The sequence below is a fragment of the Rhinoderma darwinii genome, chromosome 3 (genome assembly GCF_050947455.1).
Source record: "Rhinoderma darwinii isolate aRhiDar2 chromosome 3, aRhiDar2.hap1, whole genome shotgun sequence".
NCBI classification, from domain to species: Eukaryota; Metazoa; Chordata; class Amphibia; order Anura; family Rhinodermatidae; genus Rhinoderma; species Rhinoderma darwinii.
Genome location: NC_134689.1, coordinates 417,165,358 through 417,185,681, shown reverse-complemented (window position 1 = coordinate 417,185,681; position 20,324 = coordinate 417,165,358). Strand labels below are relative to the sequence as shown.

Genomic DNA, 20,324 nt, shown 5'->3' with positions numbered 1-20,324 from the left:
CTCCCCCAGTGTAGCTCCCCCTAGGACATATGATGCATGCAGGTTGTTGGTACCCAGATGCATAACTTTACATTTATCTACATTAAACTTCATCTGCCAAGTGGACGCCCAAACACTTAGTTTGTTTAAATCTGCCTGCAATTCATGAACATCTTCCATAGACTGAACTATATTGCATAGCTTGGTGTCATCTGCAAAAATAGAAATAGTGCTATTAATCCCATCCTCTATATCATTAATAAATAAGTTGAATAATAGTGGTCCCAGCACTGAACCCTGGGGTACACCACTTATAACTGGGGACCATTCAGAGAAGGAATCATTGACCACAACCCTCTGGATACGGTCCTTGAACCAATTCTCAATCCAATTACAAACTATATTTTCGAAACCTATAGTCCTTAATTTACCCATTAGGCGTCTATGGGGGACAGTGTCAAATGGCTTTGCAAAGTCCAAAAACACTAAATCCACAGCGGCCCCTCTGTCTAGACTTCTGCTCACCTCTTCATAAAAACAGATTAGGTTAGTTTGACAACTTCTGTCCTTAGTAAAACCGTGCTGGCTGTCACTTATAATGCTATTTATTGTCACATAATCCTGTATATAGTCCCTCAATAGCCCCTCAAACATTTTCCCCACGATGGATGTTAAGCTTACTGGTCTATAATTACCCGGGGAAGACCTAGAGCCCTTTTTGAAAATAGGCACCACATTTGCCCTGCGCCAGTCCCTTGGCACTATACCAGTCACTAGAGATTCTCTGAATATTATGAAAAGGGGGACAGAAATAACTGAACTAAGCTCTTTAAGAATTCTAGGGTGTAACCCATCTGGTCCCGGGGCCTTGTGCACATTTATTTTATTTAATTTAGCTTGGACCATCTCTACATTCATCCAATTCAGTATATCAACTGATATATTAACAGCACTGGCACCGGCTACATCAGCTGCTCTTTCTTCTGTTGTATATACAGAGCTAAAGAACCCATTTAGTAACTCTGCCTTCTCTTGATCCCCTGTGATCAACTCCCCATTACCATTATCTAGGGGTCCTACATGTTCAGACCTTGGCTTTTTATCATTTATATACTTGAAGAATTTTTTGGGATTTGTTTTACTATCCTTGGCCACCTGCCTTTCATTTTGTATTTTTGCTAATTTTATTACATTTTTACAGATTTTATTAAGCTCTTTATATTTTACAAAGGCTACAGCTGTACCCTCAGATTTGTATTTTTTAAATGCCCTTTTTTTGTCATGTATTGCCCCTTTCACAGAAGGTGTAAGCCATGTGGGGTTTAATTTGAGTCGTTTATACTTGTTACCTATAGGAATAAATTTTGCACTATAATAACTCAAAGTAGATTTGAAAATCTCCCATTTATCATTTGTTCCATTATTTGACATTAGTTCTTCCCAGTCTATATCCTGAATTGCAGCCCTCATCCTGGGGAAATTGGCTTTCTTAAAATTAAATGTTTTTGCGTTTGTTTTTTACAGTATAGGTAAAATGTAACTATATTATGATCACTGTTACCGAGGTTTTCACGAACATTGACATTCCCAACAAGATCTGCATTATTAGAAATTACCAGATCCAACAGAGCTTCACCTCTAGTCGGGTCTTCCACAAACTGGCCCATAAAATTTTCCTGCAACAGGTTGAGGAAATGTCTCCCCTTTGCAGTTGAAGTGAACCATGACACCAATTAATATCCCGGAAATTAAAATCTCCCATTATCACTACAGTACCCGCCTGTGCAGCCCGCTCCATCTGTTTATATAGCTGAACATCCATCTCCTCAGTTATATTGGGGGGTCTATAGATTACACCAAAAGTAATTTTTTTCAGTGTTTACCTCCCTTTCTAGTTCCACCCACAAGGTTTCAACCTCCTCACAGTATTCACCCACTATTGTCTCTTTCACACTCGCCTTCATATCACTTCTCACATACAGACATACACCACCGCCTTTCCTATTTGTCCTGTCTTTCCGAAAAAGTGTAAAACCCTGTAGATTTACAGCCCAGTCATGTGAAGAGTCCAGCCATGTTTCAGCAACACCAACTATATCTATATTTTCTTCCAGTATCAAGGCCTCCAGCTCCCCCATTTTGCTTGCTAGACTTCTGGCATTTGTGAACATACACTTTAACTTGCCTGTCAGTTTTTCACTTTTATTATCAGAAATGTGATTTGACATTAATCGGGCCTTTTTATTTACACTGATGTTTTGTAACGAAAGGATCTCCTTATCTTGTTGTCTAGTCCTCTCCCCACATTCTGTTTCTCCCCCCACCAATATAGTCTGACCCCTCTCTAACCTGGCTACCCCTTTTTTTTCTACATTGACCTCCCTCCTCAGCCCTAGTTTAAATACTCCGCCACCCCAGCTAGAATTCTCTCCCCCAGCACAGCGGACCCCCTTCCATTTAGGTGCAAATCATCTGCAGAATACAGATTGTACCCCAATGTAAAGTCAGCCCAGTGCTCTAGGAACCCAAATCCTTCTCCTCTACACCAAGACTTCAGCCATGCATTTAACTCCCTGAGCTCCCGCTGTCTTTCCTGTGATGCGCATGGCACAGGCAGTATTCCTGAGAATACAACCTTGGAGGTCCTTCCCTTCAGCTTGTAGCCTAGTTCTTTAAAATTATTCTTAAGGCTCCTCCACCTACCATTTATTCTGTCGTTGTTACCGACATGGACCACGACAGCTGGATCATCACCAGCCCCTCGCAGCAATTTGTCCACCCGTTCCACCACATGCCGAACCCTGGCACCAGGGAGACAGCAAACCATTCGGTTGAGGTGGTCTTGGCGACAAATTATTCTATCCGTCTTCCTGATTATAGAATCCCCTACGACCATCAATTGTCTTGGCTTACCTGCATTACCATCCCGCCGACTACTAGCTGGGCTGTTCTCCCGGCTGTTAGGGAGATCAGTATCCACTAGGGCTGCCATTTCTGAGACTGACACCCTCGCATTATCACCCAACTTGGCAATTTTGCCTGGAATGTCAGAAACCGGATCGGCCTTCCTTTTCTTTGACCCCTTTCTACTGCCCCTAACTACATTAACCCAGCTACTTACCTGTTCTTAAACTATTGTATACAACAAAATGTTCAATAAAAAGTTATTGATTTAATTATTATTATTTTTTACAGGGACACAAGGTGGGCATAACATATTGGACACTAAAATAGTATATCTATAAGGTATTGTCGTACTCGGAAGAAATGTAGTTGTTTATTCTCTTATTATTATATGAAAAATTGTTACTAACTACATATTTTTGGGAAGAAAATTATTTTCTTTTTCACGGGTCAATTCTAAAAAAATTCTGTAAAACACCAGTCGGATCTTTATGCCAATTTTATCCCTAAAATAATGCCTTGAGGGGTTTAGTTTGCAAAATGGGGTCACTTCTCTAAAAGGCAAATGACACTCCTTTCCTACTGAGCCCTGCCGTGTGTACAAACAGCAGTTTGCGACCACATATGGGACATGAGCATACTTGGGAGAAATTACTTAACATATTGTGGGGAGTTTTTTCTCCTATATACTCTATGAAAATAAAACATTTGAACTAAAACTACGTATTTTGGGAAAAAGTCATTTTTTTAATTTCACGGAACAATTATAATAGATTTTATAAAACATCTGTGGGGTCAAAATGCTCAATACAACCCTAGTCGAATGCCTTGAAGGGTGTAGTTTAAAAAATGGGGTATTTTTGTGTTTTTTTTATGGGTTGGTACCTGAAGGCCTCTGCAAAAGTGAAATAGTGTTTGAAAAACACTGTGTTTGAGTCAAGTAGCAAACTGGGGCCACATACTGTATGGAATATTTCTAAAAACGACAGAACCTAGAAAATACATATTAAGTTGTGTTTCTCTGTTAACACCTGCTAAGTTACAGAAAAAAAAATAGATTACGGCCTCCTCCACACGGGTCAGTAATTTGCGTCAGCATTTGAAGCTACAGCCAGGAGTGAAACACACACAGAAAATGTATCAGCTGGAGGCGATATCTGTTCGGTCTTCCGTCGCTCTGGTGAATGACCAGCGGGAGGAACTGATGTCACAGCATAATCTCGCGAGATCACGCTGTGTTTGCAGTAAAAGAAGCTGGACTGGAATGAAGAGAAGTGTATGACGCTGATTGGTCAGCGTCATTCACTTTTCTATACAACGCCCACTTGGTGAACAGAAAAAAACGCCCAGTTGGGCATTTAGAAAAATTTTGCATAAATCGAAAAATGTTCATAACTTAATCAATAATAAACATTTTTAAAAAAAAACAGTAGTTATCCACATCAAAGTGCCTATTATATTAGGTAGGAGATAGGGAAGTTATAGGTTGGTGACAGAGCCTCTTTAAAAAATAATGCCTACATAATGAGGAAATATGAAATTATTAACTTAAATTTTGTTGTTTTTCACAAACAAACATAGAATGTATTGACCTAAATTTACCACTAACATAAAGTAAAATGTGTCACTAAAAAACAATCTCAAAATCGCTTGGATGAGTAAAAAGCATTAAAAAAATATTTCTACATAGTGTGGATCTCTTTCTTTTACAGCATGGCTGTCAGGTGACCCAGCGGGTGGCATCAGAAGGAATTGCCTGACAGGAAGACCTGCTGACGGCAAAGAACAAGAGTCAGGACACATCAGCCCTGGGACAACCCCTGGAATTTACCTGAGGTAGGCCGCAACGTGTATTAGCCCCAGCCTAGTTACCAGATCTACCTGATCTATTGGATCTGCTGTGGTCTGACCTGTCTCTTCCTCTGCATCCACCATCACGATGATTCTGCTCGGCCCCTCCAGCAGTCAGTACTCAGCTCCTCAGCAGTAATGCGCTAGAGATTCTGAGTGGCGCTCGAGGTCCAGCCGGCACGCCGCTAGTATTCGCTCCCTTAAAAGTGTAATTGACCTGACCAGCTCTTCTGGACCTTCCCCGCTGCTGCAGATGAACAGCACAGATGAACAGAGGCTTTTGGGATGGCTGTGAGTAGAGGGGTATGGTCTGCAGCAGAAGGGGCAAACAGCACAGCATGCAGGTGATGTGGGAGTTGTTAACCCCTGGGAGGCTGTGTCGAGAGGTGGGTGGCTCTGTGGTCACCGCTTCTCTTCTAACTGTTTCGATTAGCAGAAGGACTGCTGCTAATCAATGATTTATGTTATCTCTGTGTTTGGGCGTTGCTAAACAATGTCTTTGGTCTAAGTCTGGATTTGGTCATCATTCAGTTTTGCCTGGTTAAATAGGGTGAAGTACTTTTGTTGGGCTTATATATATACTTCAGGCCTGGATTACTCAGGTGCTGGTTATACTGTGTCTGGCATGTGCTAAACTCTGTCCAGATTCACTCTTGTCTATGTGTTTGTTTGTATTGTGGGACCAGTTGGTCCTCTTAGAGATCTGGTAGTTCCACTAATTTGTTTAGCTTTCCTGTGTGTTTGGTCTGCTGCCAAGCTGTTGTTTTACCCTGCTGTCAGATGATATTCAGATAGGATCAGTGAGTGCTGTTAATTATTGTTCACTGTCCATTCATCTGTTTACTGCTTGCATGCTATTCATCTGTCATCCACTCCATTCATGCATCGTCTCCATCTTCTACTACCTTCAGTATTCAGTTCACTTATCAACTGGTAACTTAATTTTGCCTTGTGTTTTCTGTCAGTCTTGGTCTGAGCTTCACCCATGTGATAGTGATTGTCTGGTATTGCGGTCCTGAGCACCACCAGCAGCCTTAACCAATGTGCCTTAACCAGCCAGTGCTGACAGCTGAAAATTTTCTTCAGTGGTGACCCCTCCTATCCTTTCACGCTTCCTGGGGGTCAGCGTGGGGAAAGTTCTGCCATGGAAGGTCCCAGAGTTGATAATGATTGAAATTGTTAGTCTTTTGACCTGTCTGTTTTCTGTTTTGTTTGGTCCGGGATGAACGGTATCAGAAAAAGCACAATACATCGCACTAATGCCTGTCGCTGTCCAGATCACCGCAGAAGATGCCATAGGAGGAGAGAGCGATATCATACCTCTTCTTTGTCCTCCAGTGGATCACCCCTCCCTACATTGTCCTCTTATTCTAAGCATGTTTCAATGGGGTCATTGAACAGATAGGAACAGAGAAGGCATCAGGAGAGCCAGCGCCGGTCGTTGGCATGCAGCCTTTCCCATGCTACTTCCCCAACCTGCCCATCAAGTGTGGAGTAGTCAGTGGTTCCAGCAGCACAAGATGTGATGGAGGCACCCTCAGGAGTCACGGGTACACCTGCTCTCAGTGAGTTCACATGTGTCAATGTGTGGTTAAATAAAGATGTTCTGTCCAGAGAGGACTTAGTAACGGTTTTAAAAGATTTGTGGCTAGTTTAGATGAAAAAAAAAATGGTACTATTGCTCCCTCAATTCCTCCATGAGGAGCGCAGCTTCTGTCTGTGGGAGATGTTCATTAATCACGGTTGACCTTTAGGGTATGTTCACACGCTGAGCCAAAAACATCTGAAAATACGGAGCTGTTTTCAAGGGAAAACAGCACCTGATTTTCAGACGTTTTTTTGAGCAAGTCGTTCTTGCTGCGTTCTTCACACCGTTTTCACTGCGTTTTTTCGGAGATTTTTGGAGCTGTTTTCAATAGAGTCTATGAGAAAACGGCTCCAAAAACGTCCTAAGAAGTGTCCTGCACTTCTTTTGATGAGGCTGTATTTTTACGCGTCGTCTTTTGACAGCGACGCATAAAATGACAGGTCGTCGGCACAGTACATCGGCAAACCCATTATGTCTGAAAATAGGTTGTGTGAACCCAGCCTTAGAGATTCTTGTTTTTTGGAGTTGCTCCCTTAGGCATTCAATTGTCTAATGAGATTGAAGAAAATATTTGGAAACAGGAATTTGTTGACATCTGTCCTTTGATCTAGTTGAATCACGTAACAGGCAATAAAGAGCGTAAGTTTGAAAGAGGCTCCGATAAAAAAGTAAAAGTAGCTAAATCTTTTGATAATTTGCTCCAGGGGTTTGTAACCCTGGCACACAAAATTTCATAGCGTTCCCCTGAGAAGTAAGCAGAGTTATTCATGTATTTTTACACGATTTTGACAGCTAGCGAATGCAGCAGCATCCTGGACTCACAGACCTAACATACAGCAGGTATTACTGGGGGGAAAAAAGTCTGAAACTAGGAGCTAATTTTAAACTGCATACCAGGGAGTCTGAAAATAAGTAAAGGAATACAAATTGAAGCCTGAAACTTAGTGCAACTTTTATAACTCCAGGTAACTACTAGCATATGTAAAAATAATTTTCCCCATGTCAAAGTTGTCCATAGCCTTTTTCTCTAACCCTATTTTATCTAATTTTCCATCTAATACTAAGAAATTTACAGCATAAAGAAATCTTATATATGTCTCTTCAGAGATCAACCATGTCTCCCTTCTTCTCCACCTACTCAGAAGCCTGTGTCTGGCTGTAAGACATATGACTGCAGCAGGAGCCTTTCCTCCGTATGCCCTGTGTAGTGTCCATGGCCGCGGACTGTTGGGATTACTCACCCCCCGGTTGCCGCAGCCATGGATCTGTGAACGCTGGCTCGCATCTCCTTCCCAGGATACACCAGCGCTCACTTCTGCTTCGGTCCGCTGTGTCCCGTAGGGTGCGCGCGCATGCTCGTGCCCAGCCTTAAAGGCCAGCACGCGCACATTGGAATCATCATCATCAATTAGCCCATAATTCCCCTGGACAATAAGAAGGGCTGTGCCCCTTTGTCATTGCCTGAACTTTGTTGGAATTCCCATGTCAATGTTGCAAATGGTCCCTTAGTGTTATCCTGTTCCCCTTTGTTTCCCATGTCCTGCTACCTGTATCTTGTATCCCGTGCTGTGTCCTTGTTCCTGAGCCTGTTAGTGTTGGAGTCTTGTCCTACTGCACCTGCTGTCATGTGCCACGTCCAGTGTCATTTGGCACGTCCAGTGTCATCTACCACATCCAGTGTTATCCGCCATGTCTGGCGCAACCTGCTGCACCTGCTGTCATCTGCCTCATCTGGCATAACCTGCTGCACCCACCTCCATCCTTGCTAAAGCCTCGGTGACTGTCTGGACTATTCAGGTACCCAAGACCGGGACTTTGTATTGATTGGGTGCTCTGTTGTTTGGCCAGCTGCCTTCCCGCTACGGCGGTGTGGCCTAGTGGTTCCACATGCCCACAAGAGGGAGTGTAATTCCTACAACAGTAGTGATAATTTGAAGTATCTCCACTCAATATTGCTAAAAGGGGTTGTACAGCTTCAGAAACACATTGTCGCTTTCTTCCAAAAACAGCACCACATCTGTCCATAGGTTGTGTGTAGTATTGCAGCTCAGCAATATTCAAGTGAATAGGGCTGAGCTGCAATGCTACACTCAACCTGTGGACAGGAGTAGTGATCTTTTTGGAAGAAACCTGCCATGTTTTTCTGTACAACCCCTTTAATAATCAAACAAGACAACCATAAACGGAAATAAGAACTTTCCTCCAGCTCACACCAACAGATTTTTTGCTTCTTGCAGTCAGGTGCCTTAAGGTGCGCCTAGGTGAAATTCCCATCTTGCCTAATGGATGGTATACTTCTGCATACATAAAAATACCCCACAGGAAAACGCTAAGGTTACCTGATAACTCCAGGCCCTGAGAATAGTGGCAAAGTAATACTGGTAAATGTGGGGCCCCTGTGTGTATCAGACATAGGATCTAACAATGACATGGAGCGCAAAAAGTCCAAATGTAGGAGAGATCTACACAACCATTAACTAACTCGCTTTCCTCTACTGATCTATCAATAATTTATGTTACCACTAAACTACCAATAATTTTCTCACATGCCCCCACTGATCTACCAATTATGAACCCCACCCAGGGCTGCACTGTCCATAAGGCGAGATGAGATTTTTGCCTCAGGCGGCAGCCTGCTGCTGCTCTGAGCGGGCGATAGCACCACTGAAACAGACGCTACCCCCTCCTTTACCATAATTATACTTGCGTCAATAGGATGCAGTTAAAATAACATGTATAAGCGCTGAATGGCTCTGTGTCCTGCCATTCAGCATCTTTCAATGACGCAATCGGCGCAATTACGCCATCGCGCCGCTATCGTCATTGAAAGGCGCTGATTGCCAGGGCAGAATGACTTGCCCTGCCAATAAGCGACTTTCAACTACACTAATTGGCAGGGCAGAATAGCTTGCCCTAACAATCAGAGCCTTTCAACTACACAAGCTGCACAATGACGTCATCAGGCCACTTGGGTAGCCTAGCCCCAGCAGACCTGCTCGGAAGAGAGCAGGCATGCATTGCCAGAAGATGGCATGGAAACGGGATTAGGTGAGTATGTAAAGGGTTTCTTTCCTCTTAAAATTGTGAGTGGCATTATCTACAGGGTAGCTCTATCAAAAGGGGGCACTATCAAAAAGGGCGGCTATATGTGGGGCACAATCTACAGGGGGGCTATATGTGGGGCACTATCTACATGGCTGGCTATATGTAAGGCACTTTCTACAGGGGAGCTGTATGTGGAGCACAATCTACAGGGGGGCCATATGTGGGGCGCTATCTATACGGGGCTATATGTGTGGCACTACCTACAGGGGGCTGTATGTGGTGCACTATCTACAGGGGCTACTATCTACAGGGGGACCTATGTAGGACACTATCTACAGGGGGCACAATGGGGTTCACTATCTACAGGGGGCACTGTGTGTGTGTGTGTGTGTGTGTGTGTATAAGTGTGTGTGTGTGTGTGTGTGTGCGTGTGTGTGTGTGTGTATGAGTGTGTGTGTGTGTGCGTGTGTGCGTGTGTGTGTGTGTGTGTGTGTGTGTGTGTGTGTGTGTGTGACACAGTGTATGGTGTTATTATAATCAGGGACACAGTGTATAGCGCTATCATTAATTAGGGGCATAGTGTGTGGCACCGTGATATTTTTATCTTCATTAATAGGTACAGACATATTTGAAAAGTGGGAAGCTGAAAACATCTGAGCGGCAAACTGCAGAATTGAGCTGTGGCCGGGAGAAGTAATCATAGAGGTCTGGACCGGATGGAGAAGAAAGGAGAAAAATAACAACTAGTATCTAAGAAGACATCATCAGTGATGCACTGAATGTAAATGTTTCTACCTCTAATCAGTGCTGTAGTCACTGATGATTGGTGGTATGTTTTGTTACCATTGTTCGGACCATGCTGGGAGTTGTACTTTTACACTGTACAATCCTATACGGCAGGGGTTGCACTAAATTGAGCTGTATTTGTACTGGTACTGTATTTATGTGCTGAGCTTGGTTGTGTTGCTGTATTTCTGTTATGAGCTTGGTTCTAGTGCTGTATTTATGCACTGAGCTTGGTTATGGATCTGTATTTATGTCCTGAGCTTGGTTCTGGTACTGTATTTATGTAATGAGCTTGATTCTGGTGCTATATATATATATATATATACGTACTGAGATTGGTTCTGAAGCTGTATATGTGTACTGAGCTTGGTTATGGTACTGTATTTATGTACTGAGCTTGGTTCTGGATCTGTATATATGTACTGAGCTTGGTTCTGGAGCTGTATATATGTACTGAGCTTGGTTCTGGTGCTGTATTTATGTACTGGGTTTGGTTCTGGTTCTATATATATGTACTGAGCTTCGTTCTGGTGCTGTATATATGTCAGAGTTTGGTTCTGATGCTGTAATTATGTAGGATATATTCATAATAATAAAATTGCAGGACAGATGGTATTGTTGCAATTCATTGTATATTTAATGGAAACCTGTCTGGTAGTTTTAACCCCTTGAAATGCCGCTATGCCATAATACATGACCTGACAATATTTCTAAACATTCCCCTGTATATTATTTCAGATGCAGCAACATCTATAAAATCAACTTTGAATGCAGCGCACACTATGCTAATTACTCATTAAAGGGTCATGGGGCTGTGCCGCTATCCTGAAGAGTCACATAGTCCAGCCTCCAACCCCACCTTTCCATGCTTGATTGACATCCCCCTGGTTGATATACATCACTACCAGTCTCCTCCAACCTTTTCAGATGTGCCATTGCCATGTACTACTTGGGCACACACCATACAGCGAGGTGTACTCTGCCCGGCTTCATTGCTGCACCACGCATGCTAGGGGAGTACAAGGCAATGGCGCATCCGCAAGAGTTGGAGGAAGCTGCTAGTGATGTAGAACAGCCAGGGGATGTCAATCAAGATCTGGGGGTGCCATTTCAATTTTCACATCAGGCAGCAGAAAAGCTAGAATGGTCCTGCCCCCCCGCCCCCACTGATCTACCAATAATTAGTCCCATCTGTCCCCTCTGATTTACCAATAATTAACCCCAGTTGCCCTCACTGACATTAATTAACCCTGCCTGCCTCCACTGATCTGACAATAATAAACCCCACCCGCACATTTTAATCTCCCACTAATTAACCCCATCTGCCTCCACTGATTTACCAATTATCAACCCCTTTCATTCACTGATGTATCATTAAATCAAATTTCCAACTTTTTTTTTTTTTGCTAACAATGAACAGCCCACCATTCTGCACTAATATTAACCCACATTCCTCCACAAAAAAACAAGATTTACCACTTAACATCTGGAATATGATATTCTTTAAAGGGAATGTGTCGCGAATTAAACCTTTTTTTTTAAGTGTCGTTACTTATTTCTATTATATTTTTTACGTTTTTTGCTGTATTTTTTTTTTCTTCCATATGGTGGAAAGTATTAAAAATTTAATAATAATTTGACATGTTTTCCTATGTTGGCCACCAGGAGGAGCACTTCCCAGAATTGCAGCAAGGTGAATAAGGCAAAGCAACCTGACTCACAGCTTCCGTAAATGTGGGAGGGAATCTCATCCCCCCTCCTACAAGCCAGGAAAATGTGTCTACAAATTGCTAAGCAGTGTCATTTTGGGTGTGATTCTGCAGCTGGCAGAAGTTATTGGACACACCAAAAGGCTAAGGGTATGTTCACACGCTTACTAAACAAAGGGAAACCAGCTCCTGATTTTCAGCCATTTTTTAATCAAACTCGCGTTTTTTAACGGCTGTTTTTGGAGCTGTTTTTCTATAAAGTCAAGGAAAAAAGGCTCCAAAAACGTCCCAAGAAGTGACGTGCACTTCATTTTGGCGGGCGTCTTTTTACGTACCGTTTTTGGAAAACGACCACGTAAAAAACTCCCCTGTCGGAACAGAACGCCGTATTTCCCATTGAAACCAATGGGCAGATGCTTGTAGGCGTTCTGCTTCCGATTTTTCAGCTGAAAACATTGCGTGTGAACATACCCTTAGAATGATGAAAGTGAAGTGAATGACTTTTCAGTTGACCAGTTCACACGCCGTGTATTTGTCATGTTTTTTTTTTTGCACATTTTACGTGCCAAAAACCACATTAAAAAAACGCTTGATTACACTTGATTTTGCGTGTTTGGGGGGATTTGTGTGTGTGGGTGGGGGGTGCTCGCCGCTGATTCTTCAAAACAGCTGATAAGCAGCTATGAAGTATCAGCGGCGCCCGTGCACACTCTGCTCTGACACACACACACGCGCACGGGAAAAAGTCTTAAAGGGGTCGTCCAGGAAAAAATGGTGCCGCACCTGTCCTCAGGTCGTGTGTGGTATTACAGCTCTGTCCTATTCACTTACTGCAATACCAGACACAACCTGAGGACAGGGGCGGCGCTGTGTCTCCAATCCGGCTACTCCTTCTGTCCTGAGATGACCCGATGTGTCAGAGCCACCCACCGCCATCACTGCAGACAGAACCACACAACTACGGCATGAGGGCAGGGCTTGTCCTGAGTGCACTGTCTCTTGTTATGGACCCAAGGTAAACACATGGCTAATGTTTTTAATTTACTGTGTATTGTCTGCACCTGTAAACATTTATTATTATGTACACTAATCAGCACTTATATTGTTAAGCACATGGTGGTCCCAATTGTTGTGAGGATTACTATGTGCCTTTTGACACGTGTTTTTATACTCATATATTTCCTTTGAAAAATTATGACTGTATTTTAGTCGATTTTTAGATTTCATGTTAATCACTTGCTAATGAGATCAATTGTCTGGTCTCCATATATTGCACATGTTTTTACACTGACTGTATGCTTGAAAAAGGCTCCATGTAAAGTGCCGAAACGTCGCACAAGGGCTAATAAAAAGCCATTTTTTCACTACTAATTGGTGTGCTGTCTCTTATTGGACGACTAGATAGATAGATAGATAGATAGATAGATAGATAGATAGATAGATAGATAGATAGAGCAATGTCCATATAATACCACCCCTAAAAATCGAAAGGGTGGTTCCTCGGCAACCCATTTGACACTGATTCCATTTGTATATATGTATATGCTTCTTATTTTAAACCTACATAAGTGTCCCATGTAATACACTGTCCCAATGTTCTAATTTTTACTGTATTTTCTTAATATAAAAGCTGCCTCTACATTGAGAACGTTCTTTCTTATTAATCAGAGCGAAGGGCTGAGATGAACATCAGGATAATTTACCCATCAATCTCCCTAAATTGTGATTGTATTGTGTGGGGGCTGCGAAAAAAGCCAAACTCAAGTCCAAAGCTTTTTTCTAAATGAGCTAGGTTTAAAAAAAGATTTCCAGATTTTTACGTCCACTATTTCTCACATTAAACAGTCTCAGTTATATTTATACATACACTATATATAAGATAGGTATGGCATCAAGACAAGGTCCAACAAGTACTTAATTCAATAGTAACGTGGATTACTTCTTTCCATGAGTACACAGAGATGGAAGAACATTCAAATTCCAAATGATCAAAAAGAAACGATGCCAGTAAGCTGCTTGAAAGGCCCACTAACAATAAGAAACATCATACTGTAACATAACGTATAGGACGAACCATCTGTATAACTGACCTTGGATGATGAAGAACAGCAGGAGGAGAATTGTAGATATCATGACTGATAAATTAAACTGGTGACTGTCTTCGATCTTGCTACTGTACTTCTCATTGTTTTAACAAAATACAAGTCATTTCCTGGATATCACAATCTGTGGTTGAAAAGGTCTGTTCAATAGTTCTTCTTTTTAAGATCTGAAAATGTGAGTACACTGGCATTTATCGAGAGAAAGTATTTTTAGCTTTTTACTTATTTTTCAGTAAACACTTAGCCGTGTCTAAAGATGATAACAATGTATCTGATAGAACATATTCTGGAGAATATACATACAATTAGCTTTGGCCACTAAGTCATGTTCTGTTAATCATTTTTGTTTTCATCAGTGGCAAGAGGGCCTCATAACAAAGATGAAATTGGGTCTTATATTATGGTGTCACGCAGGACAGAAGGGTCTGTTTACCCCTTTATGCCCTAACATGATGCCTGGCTTATTTCCCAACCCTTGGTTTGCTATTAATGCAGTTCATCTGTATAGGTACTATCCACCTAAAAACAAAGGAAAGGAGACCAACAATTGTTAAGCGCCCTATCTCCGAGGAACTCATAACAGCTGCAAGGGCTGACATTAGGGTGTGTATGCCCTTTCAATATCTACTTGAATGGTTGGAAATCTGTCACCAGTCAGTATTTGAGCCTACACGGATAGCCAGTTGAGGGTAGGGTGGAGCAGAAATAATAGTGACCAGGTCAGGTTGTGTATTGGCAATGTGCTAAGTCTCTTTGAAATGGGTTTTCAAGCCACGCTTAAAACTGGGAATTTTAGGAGTAAGTCTACTGGTCCGGGACCGTAACTTCTACAGAATGGGTGCAGCAGGGGGAAGTCCTGCAGACAGGAGTGAGAGGATATAATAAGGGAAGATGAGAGTCATAGGTTACTGGATAAACAAAGAGCACGAGTAGGTTGGTAAACAGAGATGAGGTGGAGATGTATGATGGTGCAGCATTGTGGGGAGCTTTGTAGAATAGGAGAATTTTGCATTGAATTCTGCAAGAAACAGACTGCCAGTGTAGTGAATGGCAGAGAGCAGTGGCGTTAGTATAACCGCTAGATATAGAGATTACTTTGTCCACTGCTTTCATGATGGATTGATATTAAATAATCTATTTAGTGGAATACCAGTTAGTAGTGAGTTACAGCAGTTTAGATAAGAAAGAATTAGGGCCTGGGTCTGAAGACCTCATAATCATAATTATATTATCATATTCTTTATTTATATAGCACCACATATTCTGCAGCATTTCACAATTCAGAGGGTATATGTGAAAATAAATCAGATATTACAAATGAATTAATAAATCCAAGAACAGGGATGAGGGCCCTGCTCGGAAGAGCTTTCAATCTGTAAAGAAATAGGGAATGACACAAGAGGTTAAACCGCTATCTTTTATACACATGGGGTGGTACACATAAAGCTACATGAGCCGCTCACCAGACTTGTCTGTGTATGACAGACATGAAGTGCATTAGGGCGCAAGGAGTGTGAGCGATACTGCTGAAGGTAGGGATCGGGTATTGGGGAATAATGATGAGAAAAGAACAGAAGTAATTTATGAAATGTGGTAGGCTTGCCTAAAGAGATGTGTTTTCAGGGCGTGCGCAAAGTTTCGGATGTTGGGAATTAATCTGATTGTCTGGGGTAGCGCATTCCAGAGGACTGGTGCATAACAAAAAAAGTCTTGGAGACGGGAGTGGGAGGTTCGGATTATGGAGGATGTTAATCTTGGATTACTGGCAGAACCTATATGAGGGTGGAGATGTAAGAAGGTGCAGCACTGTGGAGAACCAGAAAATGATACACTGACTGAGCAGTTGAAGAGGTAGGAAGAAAACCAGTAGAGAGGAGTGTCCTTAAGGCCAGTGGAGTGGAGCATATTGAGTAGGAGATGGCGGTCTACAGTTTCAAACGCTGTAGAGAGATCCAGAAGAATCAGTAAAGAGGAGTTGCCATTAGATTTAACCTTCAGGAGATCATTTAAGAGTTTAGTAAGGGCAGTCTTTGTAGAGTGTAGAGTGCGGAAACCAGATTGTAAGGGGTCAAGAAGAAAACTAGCAGAGAGAGAGAGCGGATTAGGCGAGTACACCAAGCGTTCCAGGAGTTTAGAGATGAACAAGAGATTAGACACTGGTCGATAGTAGGACGGGTCAAGAGATTTCTTTTATCAGTAATGTTATAATGGCATGTTTAAAAGAGGGGGGAAAGATTCCAGAGAAAACAAATAGGGGAAATATTTTAGTTAAGTGAGTAGTGGCAGCCGGGGAGAAGGATTAAATGAGAGAATAAGATCACTAATGCAAGTAGTAGGATGAGAAGAAGAGAGGAGTCTAGAGACTTCTTCTCTTCTTGGGCCAAAAGTTGAAAGTGAAGAAGAGGAAGAGCAGGAGGTGAGAGGATTGATACTACTAGGGGACTGGGAGATGATATCATGTTGGATGTTGTCAATTTTAGCTTTGAAATAAGTGACCAGGTAGTAAGTAGGGAGTAAAAATTAGTGTGGAGATCAGAATACTGAAGTAGGCTCGTTTGGCATGGTGGAGGGCAGACTTATATGTTTTGAGAATGAATTTGTAATAGAGGTCGTCTACTGACATATGTGATTTTCTCCAGAGACAATCAGTACACTTTGAGCACCACGGAAGAAAATGGGTTTGAAACGTGTGCCAAGGTTACTGCCATTTGCCTCGGACGATTTTGAGTGTGGGGGGTTCTGCTTCGTTCAGGGCACTTTTGAGTGTTTTATTGTTATGTTTGGCGGCCAGATTGGGACAGGAGAGGGAAAGGATAGTCTACAGTGAAGATGGTAGACTGTGTATAAGTTGGCATGTAGATTTCTATATGTATGATGGGTAAGTATATCCTGAAAAGGCTTAGAATTTTTGGTAGTAAAGGAGAGAAGGTTGTGGTTAGAGAGCGGGAGAGGAGAGTTAATGAATTCAAGAGAAGACCAGATCAAGTGAATGTCCATCTTCATGTGTAGGAGAATTAGTAAGTTGTGAAAGGCAGACGGAGGAGGTTAAATAAAGAAACGGTGGGGCAGATGTGGAAGTTGGGTTGTCAATGGGGACGTTAAAGTCAACCATCAAGAGAAGTGGCTATTTTTACAGAAAAGAAAATGAGGAAGCCAGGCAACAAAGTCATGCAGGAACTGATGAGGTGAGTCAGTGGGGTGGTAGACAATCGCCACTCGCAGGAAGAATGGATGGAAGAGTCAGAGAATATGGACTCAAAGGAGGGGGATATCAGTGAGGGTACCAGGGAAATTAACTTAAAAGTGTAGTGTGGGGAAAGAAGTATACTTACTCCTCCACCCTGCCTGTTCTCAGGTGTGAGGTATATATACTCCTCCACCCTGCCTCTTCTCAGGTCTGGGGTATGTCTACTCCTCCATCCTGCCTGTTCTCATGTCTGGGTTATGTCTTCTCCTCTACCCTGCCTGTTCTTAGGTCTGGGGTATGTCTACTCCTCCACCCTGTCTGTTCTTAGGTCTTGGGGCTTGAGAGAAGTGGAGACACCATAAGATAGAGCAGCAGGGGAAGCAGTGTCAGACGGTGAAGCCATGTTTCTGTAAGAGCCAGGAGGTTGAGAAAGTTAGAAAGAAAAAAGTCATGAATAAAAGTGAGTTTGCCACACGGACCAAGAGTTCAAGAGTGTACAATTAAAAGAGACAGGAGAAGTCATGCAACGGATGTTAACCCCTTCCCGCTCCTTGACGTACTATTACGTCATGGCAGCTGTATCGTTCGCGCTCCATGCCGTAATAGTACGTCTCGGGAGTAACGGCCGTTTCGGCCGTCCTCCCGACACATACAGGAGCTGTGACGCTGCTGTCTTGTTCAGCAGCTGTCACAGCTCCTACAGCGGGGACCGATCGCTGTGTCCCCGCTGATTAACCCCTTAAAAGCCGCGTTCTATAGAGATCGCGGCTTTTTAGGGGTTAAGCTGCCATCGCCGGCCTGCTACGCGATAGCGGCCGGCGATGGTGACTATGGCAACCGGACACCAAACAATGGCGTCCGGCTATGCCATAGACGGAAGCCTAGTGGGTCCTGACAACGTCAGGACCCACTATGCTTGCTGTCAGTGAGTAGCTGACAGTTCTAATACACTGCACTACGCATGTAGTGCAGTGTATTAGAATAGCGATCAGAGCCTCCTGCCCTCATCTCCCCTAGTGGGACAAAGTAATAAAGTAAAAAAAAAGTTAAAAAAAGATGTGTAAAAATAAGAAAATAAAAGATTTAAAAGTAATAAAAGTAAAAATCCCCCTTTTTCCCTTATCAGTCCTTTATTATTAATAAAAATATATAAACAAACAAATAAACTATACATAATTGGTATCGCCGCGTCCGTAACGGCCTGAACTACAAAATTATTTCATTATTTATCCCGCACGGTGAACGCCGTAAAATAAAATAATAATAAACCGAACCACAATCACAATTCTTTGGTCACTTCACCTCCCAAAAAATGGAATAAAAAGAGATCAAAAAGTCGCATGTACCTAAAAATGGTACTGATCGAAACTACAGTTCGTTACGCAAAAAAATAAGTCCTCGCACGGCTTTATTGATTGAAAAATAAAAACGTTCTGGCTCTTAGAATAAGGTAACACAAAAAGTGAATGATTGTTTACAAAACGTATTTTATTGTGCAAACGCCATAAGACATAAAAAAAAACTTTAAACATCTGGTATCGCCGTAATCGTATCGCCCCGCAGAGCAAAGTGAATATGTCACTTATGGCGCATGGTGAACGCTGTAAAAAAAAACGAAAAAAAAAACAATCGTACAATTGCTGTTTTTTAGTCACCACGCCACCTAAAAATAGAATAAAAACTGATCAAAAAGCCGCATGCACCCCAAGAAAACTACAATGGATTCCTCAAGGGGTCTAGTTTCCAAATTGGGGTCACTTTTGGGGGGTTCCCAATGTTTTGGCACCACAAGACCTCTTCAAACCGGACATGGTGCCTAATAAAAAGGAGGGCTCAAAATCCACTAGGTGCTCCTTTGCTTCTGAGGCCGGTGCTTCAGTCCATTACCGCACTAGGGCCACATGTGGGATATTTCTCTAAACTGCAGAATCTGGGCAATACGTATTAATTTGCGTTTCTCTGATAAATCCTTTTGTGTTATAAAAAAATGGTATAAAGAGGATTTTCTGACAAAAAAAAAATTTAAATTTCACCTCTACTTTGCTCTAAATTTTTGTGACACACCTAAAGGGTTCATAAACTTTCTAAATGCTGTTGTGAATACTTTGAGGGGTTTAGTTTCTAAAATGGGGTATTTGATAGGGGTTTCTAATATATGGGCCCCTCAAAGCAACTTCAGAACTGAACTGGAACCTAAAAAAATAAATAAATGAGGCAATACTTCGCTTCTTACATTATACTGATAATAAGCCGTGCCCACCCCGAGATGACCCCAGTTTTGACCGTTTGTATAAACGGAGACCCCTATTAGACCGTTCCAGTGCCCGGTTTTCCCAAGCATACACCCCAGAGAAGTGTATTTCTATTGATGAGTACCTGGTACATTTTAAAGGGAGGGTTCAATTCCGCGAGTACCTGCCGGGTAAGAGGGCAAGGTATGGCGTGAAGATGTATAAGCTATGTGAGAGTGCATCAGGGTATACCTACAGGTTTAGGATATATGAAGGAAAGGCCACCCCCAAACCAGACTGCATCCTGGACTACAATAGGTACATGGGAGGTGTGGACTTGTAAGATCAAGTCCTGAAGCCCTACAGCGCCATGCGGTGTGGTATAAGAAGCTGGCCGGGCACATCATACAGATGGCATTGTACAATGCGTACATGCTACGTCGATGTGCAGGCCAGACGGGAACTTTCCTGGAATTTCAAGAGGTGATCAAGAACCTAATCTTTAGGGACCAAGAAGGGGGGGCACCCAGTACTTCTGGAAGCGAGCCCACACGCATCGTACCAGGGCAACACTTTCCTGGAGAAGTTCCCCAAACTGGCAAGAAGGGAAAAAGTCAAAAGAGGTGCAAAGTCTGCTATAAGAGGGAGATAATGGATGACACAATATATCAATGTGACACGTGTCCCGAATAACCAGAGCTCTGTATGAAAGTGTTTTAAAATTTATCATACATCCCTTGGTTTATAATTTACCCCAATTTTACTTACCCTGATGCACTCCGCACAGCTTATCCCCCCTCGTCTTTCCCCTCTGAGCCCTGCTGTGTGCCCAGGCAGCTGATTACAGCCACATGTAGGGTATTGCCATACCCGGGAGAACCCACATTACAGTTTATGGGGTGTAGGTCTCCGGTCAAAATGCTCACTACACCTCTATATGAA

The 20,324-nt window shown here is 42.6% G+C and overlaps 1 protein-coding gene across 2 annotated transcripts in view; it reads right to left on the bottom strand.

Moving 5' to 3' along the window:
- The window catches only part of LOC142748429 (protein turtle-like), an 84,565-nt gene extending 70,538 nt beyond the window's left edge, over positions 1–14,027 (bottom strand). For both annotated transcript variants that reach the window (XM_075855525.1, XM_075855527.1), the window contains exon 1: positions 13,953–14,027. In XM_075855525.1, coding sequence (XP_075711640.1) covers positions 13,953–13,995 — 43 coding nt within the window. In that variant the 5' untranslated portion in view covers positions 13,996–14,027. The remainder of the gene's footprint in view (positions 1–13,952) is intronic.
- Between the last annotated feature and the right edge of the window lie 6,297 nt (positions 14,028–20,324).